General features: G+C 44.4%; 1 protein-coding gene across 1 annotated transcript in view; it reads left to right on the plus strand.

Annotated features, from left to right (window-relative positions):
- The window catches only part of LAMB4 (laminin subunit beta 4), a 225,831-nt gene extending 218,007 nt beyond the window's left edge, over window positions 1-7,824 (plus strand). Inside the window, exon 35 of the mRNA XM_075343475.1 lies at window positions 7,627-7,824. Coding sequence (XP_075199590.1) covers window positions 7,627-7,766 — 140 coding nt within the window. The 3' untranslated portion in view covers window positions 7,767-7,824. The remainder of the gene's footprint in view (window positions 1-7,626) is intronic.
- The last annotated feature ends 16,691 nt before the right edge of the window (window positions 7,825-24,515 follow it).

Consider the following 24,515-nt stretch of genomic DNA (forward strand, 5'->3'; position numbering starts at 1 on the left):
TCCATGATATAAGCTGTCTAGAAAAAATAAAAAGTCAAGTAGGCAACACTGCCCAGGAAGCAACAACACAGAAGTGCTGAAGGTTATTATTAACATTAAATTATTCGTTATTTTTTACAATGAGGCTGAAAAGACAAAAGACGCAAAACTGGTGTCTTATCCTGGTAGGAACCAGTATAAGGAGGTGCAGGGAATCACTCACCTGAGTAGGTTGTGCAAGTCACAACTCCTATAATATGTTTGTTAGCGTAAAAACCGGCTGCTGCAGACCCACAAGGTAAAACATCAATCGATGGAAGAGAAGAGATGGGTTGTCAAACCGCGTTGCCGATTGGATTCCGAAAAGCAAATGATGTAATGAGAAGATTTTATTGTTCTAGGTCTACGCTTTTAGGAGCTAGCATGCTCCTTCTTCAGGTACCAACAATAGCAATGTACATTATTTTATCATTCTAAAATGTATCAAATCTTTAGGATTAAAGTTAGCCCTATCCCATTTTCCCAGCTTTATTTTGATAGCAAAAATAACAAAACTTGCAACACCATTCTTGCCTTCAAAAATGCTTAACCCTGACATTATAAGCCAATGGGGTTCATTGGATATTGTTGGTACCTATCATACAATGGATTCAGAAAAGCATAGTGGACTGTATTTTAGATGCAGCCACAACGTAGATGTGACAGCTTCAGTAAGCTTCTATTCAGGATGGCAATTCATTTTTTTCAGACAAGAGTTCTTCTTTAAGTTGCATTTACACAATAATCTTGCAGTGTAAACAGACTGAAAATCCCTTGATGAATGAATTGTTAATTTGGTGAAAAGATCTTTTGTGCTGCATAACAGATCATAACTCGGCAATGCATCATCCTGGGAAAACAGAACCTGCACTGGCAAGAATGATGGCAATGGCAGCATATATGCACTTATGAGCTATAACAGATCACTCAGTGCGCATCATTTACAGTGGTCTGCCTGTATAAACAACTAACAACTGCCGGATCAGAGATGTCATTCTGTGCTGCTAGTTGGTTTGTGTAAACGGACTCTTACATTTGAGGATCATACAATCAGATTCTTTACACAGTGGTCAACAGTTATTGATCAACAGATCATGACAAATATCACATTACAGGATAAGGCCACATTCACACATTGAGTATTTTTTGAGTTTCTAACCTCAGTATTTGCAAACCAGGAGTGGGTGATAAATCCAGAAGTGGTGCTGTGTTTCTATTATACTTTCCTCTGATTGTTCCGCTCCTGGTTTTGGCTTACAAATAATGAGGTAAAAAAAAACTAACCAAATACTCAATGTGTGAATGAGGACAAAAATCAAAAATGTAAAAGAATTTCTGTGGTTGACTATGTGTATGAAAGATGATTCCCAATTAATAGCTAATATTTTTCACATGATACCTAAAAATGTGAAAAATATTCAAAGTTTCAGCTATCAATTCTCTCTTGGCTATGGCCTGCATGAAGACAGAACACAGTAAAATGAACAAGGGTTTCTTCAGTCTCATAGCTTAGGTGATTATAGAAGATTGGTAATGAGTTAGGCCATGTTCACATGATCAGTATTTGGTCAGTATTTGACCTCAGTATTTGTAAGTTAAAACCAGGAGTGGAACAGTCAGAGTAAAAGTATAATGGAAACACGGGCACCACTTCTGTATTTATATTACCCACTCCTGGTTTTGGCTTACACATACTTATGTCATATACTGACCAAATAGTAATCATGTGAATGTAGCCTTGCTTCACTTTAGGTTGGATTCACACAATCGTATGGCATCCGATGCGAGTGCAGCAGATGCAATATGCTAATGACCCTCGCCTTCCACTGTGCTGCCAGTGTGAGCCGAGTATCATGCAACTGTGATCCGATCCTGCAATCAGATCACAGCTGCAGAGAAGAAGTTGGGCACTGTGGAGGAGAAGGAGGGATTAATCTCCCTATCTCCTCCATTGTCAGTTGATGCGATTATTGCACTGTACTCGAATGTCGTCCAAGTGCAGTCCGGTGTTTCACTCGCACCCATAGACTTGTATGGGTGCGGGTGACATGGCTCTCGTTGACAATCACATCATCCTATGACTTTTTCGCTCATCCAGAATATGGATGAGAAAAAAACTGACCAACTGCTCTCCCTCATTGAATAACATTGGTCCAAGTGCAATGTGAGATTTTCTTGCATTGTACTCGTCCAAGACATATGCTCGTATGAACGTACCCTAATTATTACACTGATTTCCTAATTCTTTGATATATCGGCCTGTTTTAATTCTTTGTAGAATGAGAGTAGCTTCCCTGTTTTAGCCATCTATTATTGGATATAAATCCTGGTTATATTGGTGATAGAAATAAAAACTAATCATTGTGCATTTGGGCATCACCAACCATCCCATATAAACAATTTTTCACCTTTTCTGTGTAGATGGTGAGATAAAGCATATTGTTAGACATAACAGACTCTGGTTACATGTGTACATCTGAGACAAATCATTTATGCTTTCTTCAAATAATGGAATTGTTTAGTCTTCAGCCCTTGAAATGCTGGTTTTCAGGGTACATTAGATTTTGTTTGAATGGAGATAACCACTGTAGATGTAAGAGACCTATGTTCCTGTACGAAATGCCTAAAAGAGTTATTTACTAAATTAAAAGCCACCCTTAACTGTAATGTGTGAACACATCTATCTACCATCTAGGATTTCCAGGAAACTAATCTGCTGCCCTCCATGTCATCAGCCCTGTGACCATCCTATAAATACTATAATTATGCCTGTTTCTGCAGGTCGTAGCAGGCTTTATTCCTAGAATGTCAATACACTTTGCTCTCTTCTTTTCATGAGGTTCGCAGTCACTGAACTGGAGAATCATGCTTTCTCATAGTCTTGTTGCACAGTTTATCATACTAACTTTGGGACAATACCAGTGAAGACTGGTGTTTTATACATGCACCATACTATCCTGTAGGCCCTACGTGTGCTTGAGGTAGTGCAACCATTGTTACTATGTATATAAGCCCTAACACTAGAAAAAAATACATAGTCTCCGGATTTGTGAAGAAAACAAAATACTATATATTCAGTGTGAGAGCATTCTACGTGTTGGCTTAAAATATATCTTCACTGTTTTTGCCATTTGTAACTCTGAAATACTCAGGAAGCTGTCCCTTCCTGAGTTCTTCTTTATCCCATCTACCGTTAAGTGAATCTATTGTAGAGTAGTCCTGTGACTCCTGGAGCCTCCTAATTCCCCTTTTCAGAGGTTTAGCTTTGGAGTATAGACTATTCGAAGCAAATTTTCAGTTGTCCTACATTCTGCCCTTAGCTTCATGATGGCTCTGGTAATATAAGCCTCTAAAATCTTCTTATACAATACACAACAACTGGAATCTTTCAAAAAGCATTATAACTGTTTTCAGCAATGTTGGCAAAAACTGGCAGATTTGTGTTGAGATCTACCAGACATATAGCTGCTTTCAGTGTGGGAAATGATCATAAATGGTTATAAAATAGTCATAGTTACACCACACCCGCAACATGTTGAAAAAACTGAACAATGCAAACAAACATAACAAAGGAATTCACTTCATAAATCAGTCTAATGGCCCATAAACAGGTGATTTTAGGGTCTTAGGGCGGCGTCACACGCTACGATATATCGGGCGATATGTCATCGGGGTCACGGATTCTGTGACGCACATCTGCCATCGTTTGACATATCGTAGCGTGTGACAGCTACGAGCGACTGTTAATGAGCAAAAATACTCACCTTATTGTTGCTCGTTGACACTTCGCTCATTTTCATAAAATCATTCCTCCTTCTGCGCGCCGGTTATTCATCGTTCCGGAGGCAGCACAAATTGCTACGTGTGACACCCCGGGAACGACGAACACAGCTTACCTGGATGTTACGTCCCGCTCATCTCCGCCCCTCCGCTTCTATTGGGTGGCCATTGTGTGACGTCGCTGTGACGCCGAACGTCCCTCCCTCTTCAGGAAGAGGATGTTCACCGCCCACAGCGAGGTCATTCGGGAGGTAAGTACGTGTGAAAGGGGTTAACGACTTTGTGCGACATGGGCAACAAATTGCCCGTGACGCATAAACGATGGGGGCGGATGCGATCGCACCATATATCGGTGCGTGTGACTCCGCCCTTAGTCAATGAAGCACAGTTACAGCTTTTACAACTTTCAGAGCCACACCATTAAACCAAAAATGTGTGGATTAGAATATTGTAACACAAGCATTAGCTAACCAACTGTTATAAATAAGGAGCAATAATATGCACCATTCTCTAAAGCAGAGCTCCCCACCCTTTCTGACTGTGAGAGCTTCATTCAGCTCTGAGAGAGGATCGTGAGCCACATTCACTTTCGCCCCTCAAAACAGTGACAACCAGAGCCCCTATTACCAATATAATGAAAGCCAAAGGTTTTCATCAGAAATCACACCAAGGCTGTATGCCAAGATCCAAGGGTCCTTACCTTACCCCCATTCAGATCTACTCTTCTTTGTAGATCTACTCAAAAAAAATCACCATCTGGAGACCTGCTCTTCATAGCTGGTTGCTAGACCTAGTGTTAATGCACCAAGGTGGAAGACAGCCACGAGCCACACATCACGGTCTCGCGAGCCACATGTGGCTTCCAAGCCACAGGCTGGGGACCCTTGCTCTAAAGCATGGTGACATACACAAAAAACAGTTTTATTATTATTTATTTATAAATTGAACCTGCTACTTTGAATATTGTATCCAATCTGCAGGCAGGGTGTTATAGAGCAGGATGATCTACTCACATTGATAAACATTTTTTCGGAAAAATTTCAGTAAACCTTATATTATAGTCATTGATATCCCTGGTGTTTGTATCCATATACGTCCAGTCACAATGTTCCCTGTATGTAGCGATATCTGTCAGTCACTAAGTAGGACCAACCACTGGACTCATATACACACAAGAGATATCAATGAATAAAATGCAAGGTTTATTGAAACTTTTCCTACAAAAATAAACATCAATCTGATAAGCTTCTCCTGCTCTATAACATCCTACCTGCAGATACTATTTTCAATATAACAGGCTCTAATAAACAAATATAATAAATAAAAAAATAGGAAAATCTTTGTGGCATCAGAGGCTCAGGGCAGGAGGCTAGGCATACATGTGTACTTGCTACCTTATTTTAATAACCATTTAGTTGCCTTGCCAGTACAGAGGAACCATAGAAAGGTCTGATCAATAGAGGATCATATATAGCAAGACCAAAAAGAAAAAAACCTCTAAAACATTAATTTTATTTCAATCTCATTAAAATAACCGTCAAAAATTGGTCACAAAGTCATATGTCCAACTCAAATACAAAAAAGATACATGTAGTCAGGACTCAGCCCTACACATGAATGTCAATCCCTAATCGCACAGTCTGATATCTGGCTCCAATATAGAGGGGATACGTGTGATTAAGGTCCAATCGCACATATATATACAATTGGGCCTAAAGAAAAATCCCAGTTACTTATCTGCTGGGACAGTTGTTGATCCCAACTGTGACCAATTTTCAGCACCTTGCACCTGGTATGGGTTTTTGGTTTTATGTGATAGTGATAGGGTCTTTTAGGGCTAGCCACCGAGGAACGGGGGCACCCAAAACATTAAGGTGAATTAAACCTCCGTTGACAGGCAGGGGCAACCTTAGGGAATTTTAGGCCCTGTCCCCTGAACATCTAGATATCGGTATAGCCCGACCTTCTTGTGAGTAAAAGCGACACCATCGCACACTCAATTGCTCACTGCCCCATCCAAAATCTCATCGTATTTTTTATGCACTTTATGACATTAGTCTGTGACCTTATAAATGGGTATGGTCCCGTGTCTTAACTAACTGACAGTTATTTTAATGAGATTGAAATAAAATTAATGTTTTAGAGGTTTTTGTCTTTTTTGGTTTTGCTTGCCAGTACAGAGCAGCAGCTTAAAACAGTTTACAATGTATAAGCCTTCTAGATCAGGGGTCTCCAACCTGTACCTCAGGAGCTACATGTGGCTCACGGGCTCATGGCTTATGGCTGTCTGCCAGTTTGTTGCCTTAGCACCACTTCTTGCAAATAACTTTGAAGAGCAGGTCTTCAGATGGTGACTTTTGTGAGTAGCTGTTCACAGAAGAGCAGATCTGGGTGGGGGTAAGGTAGAAAGGAACCTCTGGATCTCTGTATACCATCTCATTGTGATTTCTATGTAAAAGCTTTAACTTTCATTAGATTGGTAATGGGGTCTTTGGGTGTCACTACTGTGAGGGACGGGGGCTAGATGTGACTCGTGACCCTCTCTCAGAACTAAATGTGGCCTGTGACACTCTGTTAGAGCTAAATGTGGCCTGCTGCGACTCTCTGTCAGAGCTGAATATGGACTGCAACTCTCTGTCAGAGCTGAATGTGGCTCTCAAGGTTAGAAAGCCTGGGGACTTCTGCTCTAGATATTGAAGCTAGTATCCAACTTGACTAGCCATAAACTCCAGAAACAAGTGACTGTGTACCATTTGTGGTGAAATGAGTTCAGCTTTCTGTAGAGTTCTCTTATTGCAGTCTTTTCTTATGACCAGCTCCCTCTACACCCGTCCATACCAGGTTACGCTGATAAACAGGCAGACTCCTCTGGCATGATTACTATAGGCATTTAAAGGCTGGCTTCGGCAGTTCTCAGTTACTATTTGTTTGTCAAGAGTTGCTTCACCTTCAACTTGGCTCAGCCCCAAGCAACTTGTATGTCATTTTGCTCAGCTTCTTCTCTATACCTGCTATCTACAGACTGAACTGCATGCAAATCATGACAGATTCATTTTAGACTTAATGTTATAAATGTGCACATTTGTAAAACCAATCTTATACCTTGATATTTGGTAAATTTATTTTGAAATTAGATTAATCAATATTTATGTGTAATGTTAAACGGTTATTCCCATCTCCAAGATCCTTTCCCAATATGTAGTACGTGTAATAATAATAATATTACCAAATACCTCCAATTAGAAATGCAGTATAGTTCTCCTAACTCACTATGTCGCTTACCTCATGTTCAGGGTATTGCAGGACCTTAGGTATCCATGATTGCGACCATAAGCAACTAACTAAGTAACTGTCCCTATATGCGTGGTCGTAACCATGGATACCTAAGGTCCTGCAATGCCCTGAATATGAGGTAAATGACATAGTGAATCAGAACTATACTACATTTCTAATTGGAGGCATTTGCTAATATTATTATTATTATTACACCTAGTACATATTGGGATAGGATCTTGCAGATGGGAATACCCCTGTAAATATCATCCAACTCAACAAGATCCTATTTTAAAGAGATCCTTTTCTAAGGTAGTTAATGTAGTTTATTGACTGCTTTACAATACAGATACATATTCATTTCTTTTAAGGTAATGTTGACATACAAAATTTTTAAGAACTCTATTTTGTCTAGGATTATTCACCCCTAGTATTAAATCCCCTGTCTGCATCTCCTGTCTTGTAATCATTATTTAGAAGGTGTATTTGTACTTTCAAATAGTGCTTATATTATTTTCATCTTGACTATGCAGCTCTGACATCTTTTTGTTATAGATTTAGAAGAGAAGATTGATGATCTGAACAATGCAAATGAAGAAAAAGCCAATGAGCTACTACAACTGGAGAAGAGAGCCATAGAGCTTAAAGACCATATACTTCAAGAAGAAAATAAGCAAGCTAACTGCAGAGACTAGTTATTCTCTACTAGAATGTTACATGATGCAATTTCATACAACTTAGAAATCTCTTAAAATAAAGATGCTTTAAACTCAATATAAAATATTTATATTGCTTAGAGTTTTTCTTTATAATGGTCGAGTAACCCTTAGGGTTTCTAACATTTGATTAATGTTTTCAATTATTATTTAAAATTGGTGGACTATAGGACTATTAAGGACACCATATTGGCCCTTTTTACCATCACTGGGTGGGAAGTGTGCACATTCGTCCAGAACCTACTAAAGTATAAGCCATCATCCAGTGGGCCCTATCAACCAAGAACAGCTCTGTACATTGTTAGGTACCACAAATTATCAAAAAATGGATCCCCAATTATAGTACAGTAGCCAAGCCTCTCACCAAAATGTATGCCAGCAACCTCTTATGGACCCCAACATATTCCTTCATTTGAAAGCCCAGCTAGACCAGAGCCCAGTCCTTACTGCTCCGTACTTCTGCCCAGGTTCATTGGCAGTCTCACGTTCAAAGCTGTAGATGATGGTGAAATATGGAGCCTGAAATTCAAAGCTCAAAACATTGTTGCCCTTTTACTCGTCAGTGTAATCACAATGTCAAATCTCCAATCTACCTTTGCCTTTATGGTCTAGTTTGAGTTTCCATTGATGAGACGAATATTCATCACTTGGCATGAATTACTTTACAAGAACTGCAAAGAAAACACATTGAAAAAAACTCTTTAGTTGTCATCTGGAATACTTGTTAATATCATGTATAGGCATCTACAATCAGCAGAAACTTGTCTACTGCCTACTTTTTAGTGGTCTACAATTCCTATTACAATGAGAAAATCATGTATATAACTTGCATCACTATAAGGTATGTGAACATCTGCATAAAAATTACCATGGGATCTTGACTCTTGAGACAAGTCTGTGGTAATCCATCACAATTCTTCTTCAATACTAACAGAGTTTCAATGCTATAGGCACTTTTTAGAAAGTAAGCCTTCTGCGACAAAATTCACTTTCGGTTATAATGCCATGCCCAGTGTGTCAGCACTTGAACGTAGAGATGAGCAGATTGATTTATGTGACTCTAGTCTACCGTCCAGGTCAGTGGTACTTAACAGCTAAACAGGAGATCCGTGAATCTTTTACTTTCCATTGTACACAGCATGGCTTTAGATTACAAGGGGCTTGCTTGTCATCATTTGTATATCATGTCACAAAGATAATGTTGTTACAGCCCCAACAAATTAAATGCCATGTGGGAAACACTGTAAGGTAACAGATTCTCAGTTATTTCATCTAGATGCCCTATTCAACTCACCTGGATGTTGAACCGAAGTCCCACAAAGTGATCCACTTCTCTCTAGATGTAACGTTTCCTGTGGCTGAGTGTAGTTTGGAAACAAAGTAGCAAGGTAGGCGTTCCAACTTCTGGTAATATTTTCAGTTTAAATTAATTACTAAAATTCCATTTGAATGCCTATGAACAGGCAAATAGGTGGAAGAGAAAGCAAAGAATTTTAATCCCACTGTCATGATTCTGATGAGTGGTGCTCTGCTCTCCTGCAGAGCTTGTTCTGGGCCTCATATTTTCCTCCAGTGAATTCATTGTTCCCGGTCTAAGTCCTGTGTTGTGTGATAAGGCTCTGTTTTTTTAAGCCTCTTTCCGGGGTATGGCTTGCTTTATCCCAGGAGCCAGGCCAACCGGAACGCTGCGAGTGATAGTTCCTGTTTTGTAGTGCATGTCTCTGGTGCCCATAAGTGACTGTCCTGATCTTCTCTCACTTCTTAGTTCTTCGTAACCCGTTCCGTCTCCTCCCCTACTCCGTCTTGACTCCCTGCCTCCCTGACCTTCGTCTAATTCTTGACCCCTGTCTCCACACTCTCACATGTACCTGACTTGTCCTCTTGGCTATCGACCTCGGCTTGTATTCTGACCCTGGCTCCACTCTCTGTCTGGTACTTTACATGAATTCCTTGTTTACTGACTCTCGGCTCGCACACTGACTTTGGCTTCTCTCTTTCCCTCTGTTACTCACGTTATCTCCTGGCTCCTGACCCATGGCTTGTTCGACTTCCCCGCAGATCTCCTCCACTAGGGTATCTAGCGACTTCTAGTGGTCTAGCATCTTATTATGCCAGGGTGGTTGGCATCACACCCACATTCTTTGATTTTTGTTTCAACAAAAGAACTTGGGATTACAAAACAATTTTAAAAAATAATCCATCTCACCATGAAGTCCAGTGTAGATGGAATCACATTCTGACCATATGTATGCAAGTATGAAGTAGCAAGGTAGGCGTTCCAGCTTCTGGTTCAAAGGACTCTGTCAGCACAGAATGATTGCTCAAACCAAGTACAGGCGCTCATGCATCATGGCTGGGCTAATTATTTAAACACAACTTCCCACCTGATTTTATTCCATCTGTCTCCTCCCTTCTCTGTCTCTATGAAGTCAGTGCTGTCCATTAATGAAAAGGGGAGAATGGAGATTGAGGGAAATCAAGTTGGTCGAAAGGTGTATATATAGGATTAGCCCCCTCATGATGTACAAGCTCCTGTATTTGGTTTGCACAATCATCATGTGCTGACAGAGTCCCTTTAGCCAGAAGCTGGAATGCTTACCTTGTTACTGTGTACTTGCATACTGTCAGGGCAGGGAGGACTCGTAGGCCCAGGAGGTGGATCCACTGGACCATGCACCCCACCAGAGGGCAGGGTACACGGCAGCCGGAGCACTGGCATGGCAGGAACAGGTATAACCAGGTCACCAGGGTCACGGAGTTCTTTAAGACGGTACAGAATGCTGCTACAGGTAACAGGACACGGTACAAGGGGACCTGAGCACCTAGCTCAAAAGACAAGGCTTCAAGACACGTTGATCAGGCCCCGCCCACATGGAAAGGCAAGTCTTATATACCCAGCACAGCCCTATGTCATCTCCTGCTTCAGGTGTGCTGGGCCTATGAGACCAGGAGAGTGGGCGCGGCCTGGTCCTATACAGAGGCATTAGTCAGAGTCAGAGTCCTGAGACCAGGAACAGAACACAGGAGAGCACGAGCGGGGGCGGTAGCCATGACCGGTGGACACGTGGACAGGATCAGTGGTCACGGAGCGGTGCTGGGATGGTGCGACCGGGTCAGTGGGTAAGGAGCGGTGCTGAGGTATCTGGAGCGTGACAGTACCCCCCCTCTAAGCTCCCCCCTCTGTGCACAGTACCCCAGGGGCACCCCGGATCGAGTCACCGGACCAGGACCCAACGCAAAGGCGGGGAAGGACCGCTGACCCCGTGCCGTCTTCTTGGCCGCACGACGCTTAGCCGACGATCTACCAGTAGTTGTAACGGGAAGCGGAGGACAGACAGAAGTAGGACCGGGGTCGTGGACGACCGGATCGGGCGTCTCGGACCGGGTAGAGGACATTGTCTCATCCTCAGTAGCCGGGGACATCGAAGTCTCAATAGCCAGGGACGGTGTAGCGACGCTAGACTGCGTCGTTTCTTCATCAGGGCCCGGTGGCACCAAGGACTCAGGCGACAGGAGTTGTGGTACGACGCTGGACTGCGTCGTCTCCTCTTCTTGTTCTGGTGGCACCACAGGTACAAGAGACAGGAGTTGTGGTACGACGCTGGACTGCGTCGTCACTTCTTCCTCCTGTTGTGACATGACAGGCCCAGGTGACAGGGACCGAGGAACAGGCTGTAGACAGGTATCCTGGCACAACGGATTCCAACGAGTGATTGCGCCAGAGCACCAACTGATGTCAGGGTCATGGAGTTGTAGCCAGGGCAGACCCAGCAGGAGCGCGGTAGTCATTCTCGGGATGACGTACAAAGCAATAGTCTCAGTGTGCAGGGCACCAACACAGAGTCTCACGGGTTCGGTGGTGTACCAGACGGGTTCGTATAGCGGTTTTCCGTCCACGGAGGTGAACCAAAGGGGTTTAGCAAGTGGGATGACCGGTATTCGATAACGGTCCACTGTAGCTTGTAGAATGAAATTACCCGCTGCTCCCGAATCAATGTGAGCCTCTGCCGTGAACCGGGTCTTCTCAGTCGTTATCTGGACAGTCTGTGTAACCGGGACTGAGGGGATTCCGGTACCAAGGGTGGCGGTTCCCACCATCCCTTGGACTCGGGGTCTTCCTGGTCTCTCAGGGCATGAGCAGAGCAGATGTGTACTGCTTCCACAATAGAAACACAGGCCCCGGGCAAGTTGCTCTGCTCGGCGTTGTTCAGCTTGGCTCAGTCGGTCGATTTGCATGGGTTCGGAAGCGGAATCGCAGGACGGCAATGGCGGGGGAACGGTAGACCTCTGCGGAAGGGAGATGTGACGGATTGGTCGTTTCTCCCGGGATACTACCCTGGTTCGCTCTTGAAAACTGAGATCAATCCGGGTAGCTAGTGATACCAAAGCATCCAAGGTACGGGGAACATCACGACCGGCTAATTCGTCCTTGATGCGACCGGAGAGCCCCTCCCAGAAGGCGGCAGTCAATGCCTCGTTGTTCCAGCCTAGCTCAGAGGCAAGCGTGCGGAACTGGATGGCGTACTGGCCCACCGTCAAGGTTCCTTGGCGTAGCCGGAGGAGCGAGGAGGTAACCACGGTAGTACGTCCTGGTTCATCGAAGGTACTTCTAAAAGCCTGAAGGAATTCCCGGATGTCGGTGGTCACCGGATCCTCGTTCTCCCACAACGGATTTATCCAGGCCAACGCTTCGCCTTTCAGATGGGACATTAGAAAGGCCACTTTTGCTTGGTCCGAAACAAACAGGTGCGGGAGCAGCTGGAAATGCAGAGAGCACTGGTTCAAGAAGCCTCTGCAGGTCTTGGGATCTCCCGCATAGCGAGGCGGTGCAGCGAGGCGGAGATGCGAGGCCGAGGAGACAACGGGTTCGGACGTAGTCGCTGTACGCTGTGTAGATGAGGTTGAGGCGGCAGTCTGTAATGTATACAAGCGGCTGTCCACAGACGTCAGGAAATTCAATATACGGGTTAAGGTTTCTCTCTGTCGCACCAGTTCCTGGCACAGTTCAGCCAGTTCAGACGTCTGTGCTCCGGCGGAATCCATGGCCTGATCAATCTGTCAGGGCAGTGAGGACTGGTAGGCCCAGGAGGTGGATCCACTGGACCATGCACCCCACCAGAGGGCAGGGTACACGGCAGCCGGAGCACTGGCATGGCAGGAACAGGTATAACCAGGTCACCAGGGTCACGGAGTTCTTTAAGACGGTACGGAATGCTGGTACAGGTAACAGGAGACGGTACAAGGGGACCTGAGCACCTAGCTCAAAAGACAAGGCTTCAAGACACGTTGATCAGGCCCCGCCCACATGGAAAGGCAAGTCTTATATACCCAGCACAGCCCTATGTCATCTCCTGCTTCAGGTGTGCTGGGCCTATAAGACCAGGAGAGTGGGCGCGGCCTGGTCCTATACAGAGGCATTAGTCAGAGTCAGAGTCCTGAGACCAGGAACAGAACACAGGAGAGCACGAGCGGGGGCGGTAGCCATGACCGGTGGACACGTAGACAGGATCAGTGGTCACGGAGCGGTGCTGGGATGGTGCGACCGGGTCAGTGGGTAAGGAGCGGTGCTGAGGTATCGGGAGCGTGACACATACATATGGTCAGAACCTGGTTCCATGCACACTGGACTCCATTGTTTGCTGGCTTCCTCATTTTTCTAATTTTTGTAGTTTGGAAAAGCTGAACACTAATGACAAAGGTGATGTGGTAACTATTACTACCCACATACTATATACAGCATACTGCATTTTTGGTGGCAATGGCTTGCAAAGGAGTGTGGTTAATGAAATGAATAAGAAAGCAGGATAGGCCATTATAGTTAACATCACAGTCTTTTACTGAGGTAGTTGAATTTGAAAAGAAATAACAGATAATCAGCATCAGGCATGAAATTGATAGAGTTTTCATATAAATGTTTATACATAATGGCATGTTACATCTCTTCTCCACTACAATTCGCACTATTGTTAGGGACGTGACTCAACCGGTCACTTTTCCTACATCTGACCGCTGTTCCAAATTAAAATGTCGTGTGTGCACGTCGAAAAAGAATAATAATTAATTGAATCAATTATGACTCTTCCTCTCACGACAGACGCTGAGGCAAGAGTGGCTTTATTCTTAAACCAAACCCCTAGACCAAGAAGTAAAGGGGTGTAAACAAAAGTTTTAGTCCAATCAAGTATCGTAGGGCAGGGCTTCATGACGTAGAGAGATCTGCATATCCTCTTCTTGATTGGCTCAGTTCTGGCATTTAGGAATTCCTTTGTCCATCGTCCCATGTGCAAACAGGAAGCGGCAGCCATCTGCAAGTTACATATACTGATATATACTGTGTTTAAGGAAAATCACTAAATATGCAATATACCTATATATACGTGTTAGTAAAAGAGAACAAAGACATGCATAGATATGTGTGTTAGTTTACATCTTACTAAACTATATACCTGAGTCTATGAAATGGCTGAATTAAGTATTTTTGTATACTCAATTCTTATCCTCAACAGTCCCCCCTAAAGACTTATTTCTGCCATTTCTGAATTCTAAGGCTACTGTGTTCTCTTAGGAAGAGAGGTAGAAAGATCTGTTGAAAAACCTGCCTAACTGAACATTGAGGCATGGGCGGAAAGGGGAAAGGGGTTTTCTTCACCAGTTTGAGACCAAGGACTCCTAGGCAAGTCCTCACCCTTTGTAGTTGGACTTTCCCATGTCTCAAGGTTCTCTTAGTCCTCTCTACTAACTGTTTTGGCAATAATGGTCTGAGACTGTACAGGTTTTCTGAAAAGGATAAGTATGAGCAGAACGCTCAGTGCAGCTTTGGTTGGTCGACCCTTTTGCAATGCGAGGCGTGGATCCATAGATTTTTCTGCGGTTGGATCGGCTCATCTAGTATTGACTCATGGCTCCTTTTCGCTTGTCCATTAGGATCAATCAGTCTCCTGTCTGGAGACCATATGCTACTAGCTCTGATTTAAGATCTGGAATTGGAGAATACACCTGATTATCACACTATTCAGTCAATTATATAAAAATATACATGTCTGTGCTAAACCAAAAACATCTTACATTAAGACCTGTTTATTGCGAAAAGAAAACAAAACATAAATTTTTATTCACGATTTGCCAGTTTCCAAATAAAAAATATACACTTTTTGTAAGCCCATTTTTTTTACATACCACCTTCATGTGCTTCTCATCAATAACGTCGTTTTCTGCACTGGAATGCCTCTGACCAAACCTGGAGAGAAATTTACACATCACGCACAGACTTGCATACAACGTGCTCATGATATACATCTATAATAAGTTTGCAGTCTCTAAATGGGTAGAGTAGGTGCAGGGTGTTTCTGCGGATTCTTTACAGTTTTTTCTCACTTCGTTTTAGGCACATGTCTTACAAGACTGGGTGAGTCTGCCCACCTGGGTAATGAACCTTGGTGTCACCAAAGCACACACTGATAATGACTCGCCCACCCCAGGGCTATGGGACACTCGGTGCCAGGCCGGACTAGTCCGGGGGTCGTCAGTGGTGGCGGGGCCCGACTCCGTGGCCCTGGTGGGTGTCAGTTTAAATATGGCTGGTGACTTGGGGGTTTGTGTTCGTGACGCCACCTGTGGTATGCGGCTATTGAGCCGCCGCTGCTGTGTAAGGCCTCCGGGGTGATGATATGGCAGCAATGGTGGTACTGCTCCCCACAGGTGGAGCGGTGCCCCGGGGACACTGTTGGTGCTCGTGAGAGTCTATGGTGTTGTGTGGATAACACGGTGCAGGGCCGACAGGCAATGAAAGAAACAGGCACAAACAACAGTCTCTTTACCTTCTCCTCTTTTACTTCACAAACGGTTAGTCCTGGGAGACCATTACAGGTGGTAGAGGGCTCCGGCCGGCCTGGAAGTAACTGACATGTCGTTTTGGCCAGATGAGTATGAGGCCTACTCCTGTTCTTTTCCTTTCTGTGATAGGACCCTGCTCTGTGGATTTAGCAATGGCCCTCTTGCTGCTGGGACCGGTGGTACATCCCTTTCCCTCTGTGGTAGGCTGCACAGGCCCTCTCTGGTGCTTCTCTGCTGGAGTCCACACCGGGCCTTGATGATGCAGCTGTACCTTCAGGCTGTTTATGGGCCAGGTGCTTGCAGCTCTCCTGCCCTTCAGATTCGGCTACCAGGGAGTATTTTAGGCCCTGGTGGCCACAGACTCCGATGTCCGAGTCTCTTCTGTGCCTCTCTGCTCCTCCTGCCTCACTGGGCCAAGCTGCTCCAGCTCTAGGCCCCAGTTCCACAGGACAGCACTACTCTGCGTCTGCTTGCTATCACTTCTCTCTACAGACTGACTACTAACTCCTCCCTCAGGCCAGACTTAAGGAATGCTCCCTGGAACTCCAGGTTCAGAGCTCCCCCTGCTGGTCTGAGGGAGAACTGCATTGGATGTTAAACTTACTGGCCAATGGACCTCCCAATTACCTCCAGGCTCAGCATTAACCCTTTGGAGGGGCAATGCTGTTGTGGCATCCAGGTCCTGGGGCGCCACAATAACTGTCTTACACAGATTTTAGTCCATAGGTTACCTGGGCCATCATTAAGAAGAGCTCTCATGGCAGAGAAAGCTTACCACCCTTTATCCACAGACCTTCTTCAGTCAGCTGGCTCCCTGCATGTCACACTCCATTCCTTGTTGTATCGCCCGTTCCTGTAGGGATTTAAGAACACAAGGAGTGACAAAAGTCACTGATGTGACAAGTGCCACCGAGGTATGGTCGGTATTGGTGAAAGACTCTGAACTCTAGGCCCGTTCACTGCTTCTTGGTCAGCTGCACCCGTGCGAGGATCTCCATCCAATTCCATCAGCTCAGATCTAGACTTTCTCTTCAGCATACATAGCTCATTTGACAACAGGAAAAAATCTACAACCTACAAACACCTCTAAAGACTCTTACCCACTCCTGTTCTACCCATCTAGAGAGGGCATTTAATACGTCACTTTTACCTGTACCGATAGTAGGGGAGGAAGTGGTTCAAATTTAGACTACCTCATGTTGTGCAAATCGCAGCATATCCAGTGCAGAATCGACCAGCATCTTGTTCCATCTATGAAAACAAAAACTAACAAATATACATTAGATCATTCTTATAACTTTAACTCTGACCATAATACAGTTAGTGGTCATCTATACTTCACATGACTAAAAATACTAAATAAATAAACAAATAAACATATAAGACAAGACTTTCCTATTTAAGTTAACAGATATACCTCATAATAATCTAGTAAACATAACTTGCGGGGGAAGAGTCTGCTTCAAAACCTAAATAATATGCCTGCTGCGTCCTCTACTGTTGGAGAATATAATTATTACCTTCACCCCCCCCTTGTTTAATTGTTTATTTACCAATGTGACAAAATTCAGAGTGTTTATGCTGGTATCCCCTGACAGAAAAAATAAAACAGCAGGTAATAAATTAGCTACATACTAGAAACTAAAATTGCACAAACACTGAAAATAACTTATCTCTTACAACAATATACATTGCTGGGGAATTTGAAAACCTTACGATAAACAACACAGTATCCATAAAGAAAAGAAAACCTTTGATAGTAAAAAATAACTGAAACATGGTTAGGTGACAGCTGTGACTAGGTGGCTAACCTGCAAAAAGAAATATAAATTGTTTAAAAAGAATCGTACAAACAAAAAGGGATAGGGTCAGAAAATAAAAATATATTGTTCGAATAAATCGCCATTAAAAAACAAAACAACACAAACTAATTTGCATATCTCATGAAACCTAATTTTCCCTACAAAATTAACTGAATCATTCAGGAAACTAAAAATGTGAAATCCTGAACTCTAAAGGCTACTTTACACACTGCGATATCGGTCCCGATATCGCAAGTGTGGGTACCCGCCCCCATCTGTTGCGCGACACGGGCATATCGCTGCCCGTGCCGCACAACATCGCCCAGAGCCGTCACACATACTTACCTGTCCGGCGACGTCGCTGTGACCGGCGAACCGCCTCCTTTCTAAGGGGGCGATCCGTGCGGCGTCACAGCGACGTCACTGAAACGTCACTGAACCGCCGCCCAATAGCAGCGGAGGGGCGGAGATGAGCGGGACGTAACATCCCGCCCACCTCCTTCCTTCCGCATAGCGGCCGGGAGGCAGGTAAGGGGAGCTTTCTCGTTCCTGCGGCGTCACACGCAGCGATGTGTGCTGCCGCAGGAACGAGGAACAACTTCGTTACTGCTGCAGTAACGATTTTTAAGAATGGACCCCCATGTCGCCGATTAGCGATTTTGGACATTTTTGCAACGATGCAAAATCGCTTATCGGTTTCACACGCAACGGCATCGCTAATGCGGCCGGATGTGCGTCACAAATTCCGTGACCCCAACGACTCCGCATTAGCGATGTCGCAGCGTGTAAAGCCCGCTTAAGGGTTAAACCAAACTTACGTCACTATTGGGAAAAAAAACCCCACATTCCATTCTTATCTCTAAATAGAAGCCAGAGAGAAGGGAAAAAAACCTCATCTTTTTGTTTTAAACTCTGGACAAACTTTTCGCTCACTCTGCTCCTCGGACACACTGCTCAATGCTCTTACAAATGGATATAATACCTCCTGACATCAGTAGGGGTAAGTCGTTTACAAATTTTGTTTTAAATTAACTAACACAGTACAAAGATATATATTTACCTACCTCTATTCTATTTTATGATATAATGTTGCAGGACTTCTAAAATACCAATTGATTTTATGTGAACAGATATCTTTCTATTTATCAATTCTGTAAAAGTTTCCCTTACTTATCTTTGACTTGCATTTATTGGATAGCTGAGTAAACAAATATACTGTTTTACACTTAGTCAAATGTGTTAGTCATATATACTAGAGAACACACTTCCTCCCACCGGGGATGGGTGGAGAGCTTTGGACAAAGACCAATTAAAGGCGCCTGGCTTATGAGGTGTACTGCCATCAGTGGGTGTAGCAGTATGGCTGCCACAGGAAGTTCCAGGCACCTGACTTCTGGGTGTACGTCCATATTAGGACTCCATGGGTGTAATGGGAGTGGACGTAACTACGGACGGAGCCAGGGGTGTTACTGTTAATGGCTGTAAACCAGTTCGCATTCCAGTATAGAAAGGAGAGGTTTGTTTAGTACCAGGTATAATGACTTCTAAAGAAGAACAATGAGGCACAGCTAGAGGAAAACATTTGTAATTCTACAAACAGCAACAGACAGTGAATGGGGTCTTTGTTCTTCATTATAAACTCACTGGAGATTAATATGGGTTGCAGCCTGCCATCTGGTGGTCATCCAACTACTTTACACAATTTGTTAAAACTTTTTGTATATTTTCCCACTCTTTTTTTTTTTTTTCGTCCTGAGAGCTGTCTAGCCCCCCTTTACAAATGCGCGGGCAGTGTGCATTCCAGCTCAGGAAGGGAGGGGGCGTGCTGCTCATATTTTCCCCATCTTTCCTTTGGAAAAAAGATCCTGTTAGGCGAGAGTCTTTGAAACTAAACTAAGGAGTGATAACTTCACAATCTCATCATAGATTCTTTGCACTACCCATGTCCATCATAACCCACCCATTTATACAACCACTTGCAATTCTCAGCTCCTATAGGAAAAAACAATCTCTTCTTGAACAGAGTATACAGTGCTCCAATTGGACCGGCCGGTTCCAACTGAACCCTTTTCCCCTCCTCCCTGTTATGCAATAAGGACACACTTAGACGTCCAACGTACAAATACAAAACCGTTCCTCGTACGTTCCTATTTTTCCAGCTTCTTACATAGCAGTGCATGAGTTAATACTCAGGGAAATACGCTGATTCAAAACACTTATCTACCACTTGAATCCCTCCCCCTCTTTCCCGTGTAAAGAGAACGCACTTTTCAGCGTCCAACACGTGGATACTAATACCATTCTCCACGTGTTCCTATCCGGCTATAAACACAGAAATCGATGTGATACTACACTGGGGAAACGCCGATTCCCTTATCTCTCTGTTCCAAAAACAAACCAACAATTACAGAGTACTGAAAACGCATAAGCCAGCAATGTTCTGTTCCAATCCAAACCAAAATAGCACTTGTCTTTCTTACAAATCACTACAACTCCGTCGTGTGCTTTTGCTACACAAAACTGCAGCTACGTGGGTGAATGGCCCCCCTTCTCCTTCACAGAACAAAGACAGCAGCTGCGTCCCTGGGCTATCTTGCCCTCCTCCTTTCTCTTCCGTGTCTCACCACACACTAGCCCCCCTTTCTCCTCACTCCAAGCAGCTATGGGTATATGACCCCTCCTCTCTGTCCCTGTGTAGACAGCCAGAGGGGGACTGACCCCCCCCCTCTCTTCGCTCTCAGTGAAGAAGAAAAACTGCAGGCACTGGGCTTTTCTCCACCGTCTCTATAGCTAGCAGCAGGCAATTAACTCTTTGAAAACTAAGTCCGAACGAAGAATTTACAGGCTATGAGGCTAAAAAACCCCGTTTACAACCCCGAAATAAAGACAGACGGTCAGATCGGTTTAACCCTTACCGAACACCTATGGGTGTGGGGTTTATTTTCCTTTGTTCTAGATTACCGGCAAAAGATAATAGCCACGTTAGGGTATAAAACATCAACCCCCCCCCCCTCAGTTCAGAGATCAAACCCTTCGCCACAGACCGACGAATCACAGGTAAATCATCATATACATTATATATGCCACCTACCTGCGATATTTGAGTGATCAGCTCTGTCGGCAGTCTGTGGGTATTGGGAAACGATCTCCTGGATCCGAGAGAGAAGTTCGGCCAATCTTTCTTACGGCAATCTCAGCAGTGCCTCCACTGTTGGGGACGTGACTCAACCGGTCACTTTTCCTACATCTGACCGCTGTTCCAAATTAAAATGTCGTGTGTGCACGTCGAAAAAGAATAATAATTAATTGAATCAATTATGACTCTTCCTCTCACGACAGACGCTGAGGCAAGACTGGCTTTATTCTTAAACCAAACCCCTAGACCAAGAAGTAAAGGGGTGTAAACAAAAGTTTTAGTCCAATCAAGTATCGTAGGGCAGGGCTTCATGATGTAGAGAGATCTGCATATCCTCTTCTTGATTGGCTCAGTTCTGGTTTTAGGAATTCCTTTGTCCATCGTCCCATGTGCAAACAGGAAGCGGCAGCCATCTTCAGGTTACATATACTGATATATACTGTGTTTAAGGAAAATCACTAAATATGCAATATACCTATATATACGTGTTAGTAAAAGAGAACAAAGACATGCATAGATATGTGTGTTAGTTTACATCTTACTAAACTATATACCTGAGTCTATGAAATGGCTGAATTAAGTATTTTTGTATACTCAATTCTTATCCTCAACACTATCACTCAGATTCATATCAGCAGAATATATCTGTACTACTACCTACAATCTGGCTGTAGCAGCTACCTTTGCGGATGCTTTCATGAGGCAAAACATAGGCTTCACTTTCTAAATTTTTGACATTATGCTGACACCTTGCAATCTATCACTGTTACAGGGTTCCCATTAATTACTTCCCCTTTCCTAGTCAAAAATTGTTTCAGCTAGTATTAGTTTTCAAAGTACAATTAATTAAATAATGCTGCAATTGAATTGTATTAGCATCACACATATATTATATCATTTTCAGAGAATGCGATCACCATTCCACTCTTACACAGCCTTCACTCGCAGCATTATAAGCGGTGGCTTTAAGCATGCCAGAGCACTTTGATTGACAGATCACTCTTCACAGCTAGCTGTCAATCAAAGTTCTGGGGTGTGCTTATGTAGCGCCCCACGGGGCAGGTGTTTTAACCTACTCGTTGCCGGGCCGGGGTGCAGATTCTCTGCATCATAACAGGGTGTCCTGGCACGGTTCTGTTGCCTGAGGCATACAGGAAGGAGAATTGGAGGGTGGCAGGGAGGATGAAGGTAGTTGTTGGAGGTTAGGAAAGTCTATTAGGATCGTGACGCCCCCTGTGGTATGCGGCCAGGGATGGGGGCCGCCGCTGTAAGGTCTCCCACCGGGGCAGATGTCGGGTGCAGCCAGGATGGTATCGCTCCCCACAGGCGGAGCGGGCCCCAGGAGAATGGCGGGGGTAGTGGTAGTCCCCGTTGGAGTCGCAGTACTGGGCGACGACGCTGGTAAAAGAGGGGCAGAGGCAGTGGCTACGGTTCCAAGCCTTTTTACTCTCAGGTAGTTCAGGCGCTGCCCCAGAGTACCGATTTCTGCCACGATGGGCTGCAGCCAATCCCAGATAGTCGGCGGTCACCGCCAATGCCCGTGAAAGTCTTTTAGTCAAGTGACCCTCAGTTGCTATCCGGAACCCAGGCCGAGCCTCCTGCTCCAAGCCACGGGCCCATGAAGAGAGAGGAACACTAGCTTCATTTGTAAGTGCTAGATGTTATCCCAAGCTGTGCCCAGGAAGGTTTTGCCTAGAGTATGATGGTTGCACCTACTTCTACCCCATGTGGTGCCCACCCCCAGTGGTTGTCCTAGTGACCGGGAAAGTCCCATGCTTCGTGTTGGCTAACTCCCCTGTCTGCCCTAGTCGAACCCCCTGTGAGTAAGCACCTTACTGTTGTTTGTGTGTGTTTTGTGAAGGCACTGGAAAGTTAACCCCCTCCTAACCCAGGATAGATATTACCCCTGAAAAGTGATGTAATACCCTATAGCGTCTGAAGCCCAGGGGAGCTACACTTAAAGCTGTCCCTTGCTACATACTGAGTGGTGACTGCAGCTTCTTGTGCAAGCCTTTATTATTAAAAGTCATCACCCCTTCCCCCTTTACAGGAATCTGTTCTTAACACTGGTCTACTGTATTGCTTCCATGGTGTGGTTGCCGGCTGGAGAAGCGAACCAGAGGCAAGAGAAGTCAAGGTAGATGGGTCAAAATGAGAAGGGCAGCAAATGTATAAAATCAGCAGTCAAAAAATGGTCAGGAAAAGAGGCCACAGTCAGAGAACAGGAATTCAACAAGCAACACAGAAGTAGATAGCACAGGACAGAGCCAGAGAAGAACTTTAACTGGATGACAGCCAAGCCAAGGGTTCACAGAAAAGAGTCAGGCATTAACCCCATAGCTTCCTGACTGAGCAACACAGAAAAACCTATGAATTAAATGACTGCTGCGTTACTGAACTACGTTGTTTGCAACAAAGGTGTAGGGCCTTCTAGTAACCAAAGTTTAAACAGTTAAAATAGCCCACCTGATTGGCTATCCTACAACCATTTGATACTATGGCTAGAGGGAAGTATGAGCACTGTAAAACATCATTAGCCCACTTGCCGATGCTTCAATAGTGTGTGAAATGATCCTAAAAAAAATTGTTTAAAAGAACAGAGAGTCCTCAGTGGTTGATACCTTTTAATGGCTAACTGAAAAATATGTCGCTGTCCAGTTGTGCGCGTTTCTTCAGAAGTGTCTTTACTTCCATAAAGATGCGGTACATTCTGGTATCCTCCATTTTGATACAAGTAAAATATATCTTTGTACCGTGTTAGCCAGTAGAGATAAAAAAAATTGTTTAAAAGAACAGAGAGTCCTCAGTGGTTGATACCTTTTAATGGCTAACTGGTACAGTTAGCCATTAAAAGGTATCAACCACTGAGGACTCTCTGTTCTTTTAAACAATTTTTTTTATCTCTACTGGCTAACACGGTACAAAGATATATTTTACTTGTATTGAAATGATCCTGGAAGTTTTTATGTTTTTTGTGATCTTTGCAAATCGAATCGCAAAGTGTTTAAAATTTTCAGTTACCTACTGTATTTTTTGGATTATAAGACGCACCAGACCATAAGACGCACCCTGGTTTTAGAGGAGGAAAATAGGAAAAAAAAATGTTTAAAGCAAAAAATGTGGTCATGACACACTGTTATAGGACGAGGATCTGCTGCTGACACTGTATGGGGGTAATTAAAAAAAAACGGCGTGCAGTTCCCCCAAATTTGATAACCAGCCAGGATAAAGTCTCACAGCTGGGGGCTGGTATTCTCAGGCTGGGGAGACTCATGTTATTGGGAGCCCCCCAAGCCTAAAAATATCAGCCAGCAGCCGCCCAGAATTGCCGCATCCATTAGATACGACAGTCCTGGTACTTTTCCCAGCTCATCCTGATTGCCCTGATGCGGTGGCAACCGGGGTAAGAAGAAGTAAATGGCAGAAGCCCATAGCTGCCACTAAAACCCGCGTTACACGCTACAATATATCTTACGATGTGTCGGCGGGGTCACGTCGTAAGTGACGCACATCCGGCATCGTAAGTTACATTGTAGCATGTAACATCTACATGCGATTGCGATTGAACGTTAAAACATTCATCGCATACACGTCGTTGAATCCTGAAGAATTGAACGTCGGGTTGTTCAATGTTCCCGAGGCAGCACACATCGCAGTGTGTGACACCCTGGGAACATTGAACCGATCTTACCTGCCTCCCGCGGCTCCAGCCGGCAATGTGGAAGGAAAGAGGTGGGCGGGATGTTTACGTCCCGCTCATCTCCGCCCCTCCGCTTCTATTGGCCGGCTGCCGTCTGACGTCGATGTGACGCCAAACGTCCCTCCCACTCCAGGAAGTGGACGTTCACCGCCCACATCGAGGTCGTATGGACGGGTAAGTACGTGTGACGGGGGTTAATCGTTTGTGCGGCACGTTCAACAAATTGAACGTGCCGCACATACGATGGGGGAGTTGCA

Source organism: Anomaloglossus baeobatrachus, chromosome 4 (assembly GCF_048569485.1).
Source record: "Anomaloglossus baeobatrachus isolate aAnoBae1 chromosome 4, aAnoBae1.hap1, whole genome shotgun sequence".
Taxonomy (NCBI): Eukaryota; Metazoa; Chordata; class Amphibia; order Anura; family Aromobatidae; genus Anomaloglossus; species Anomaloglossus baeobatrachus.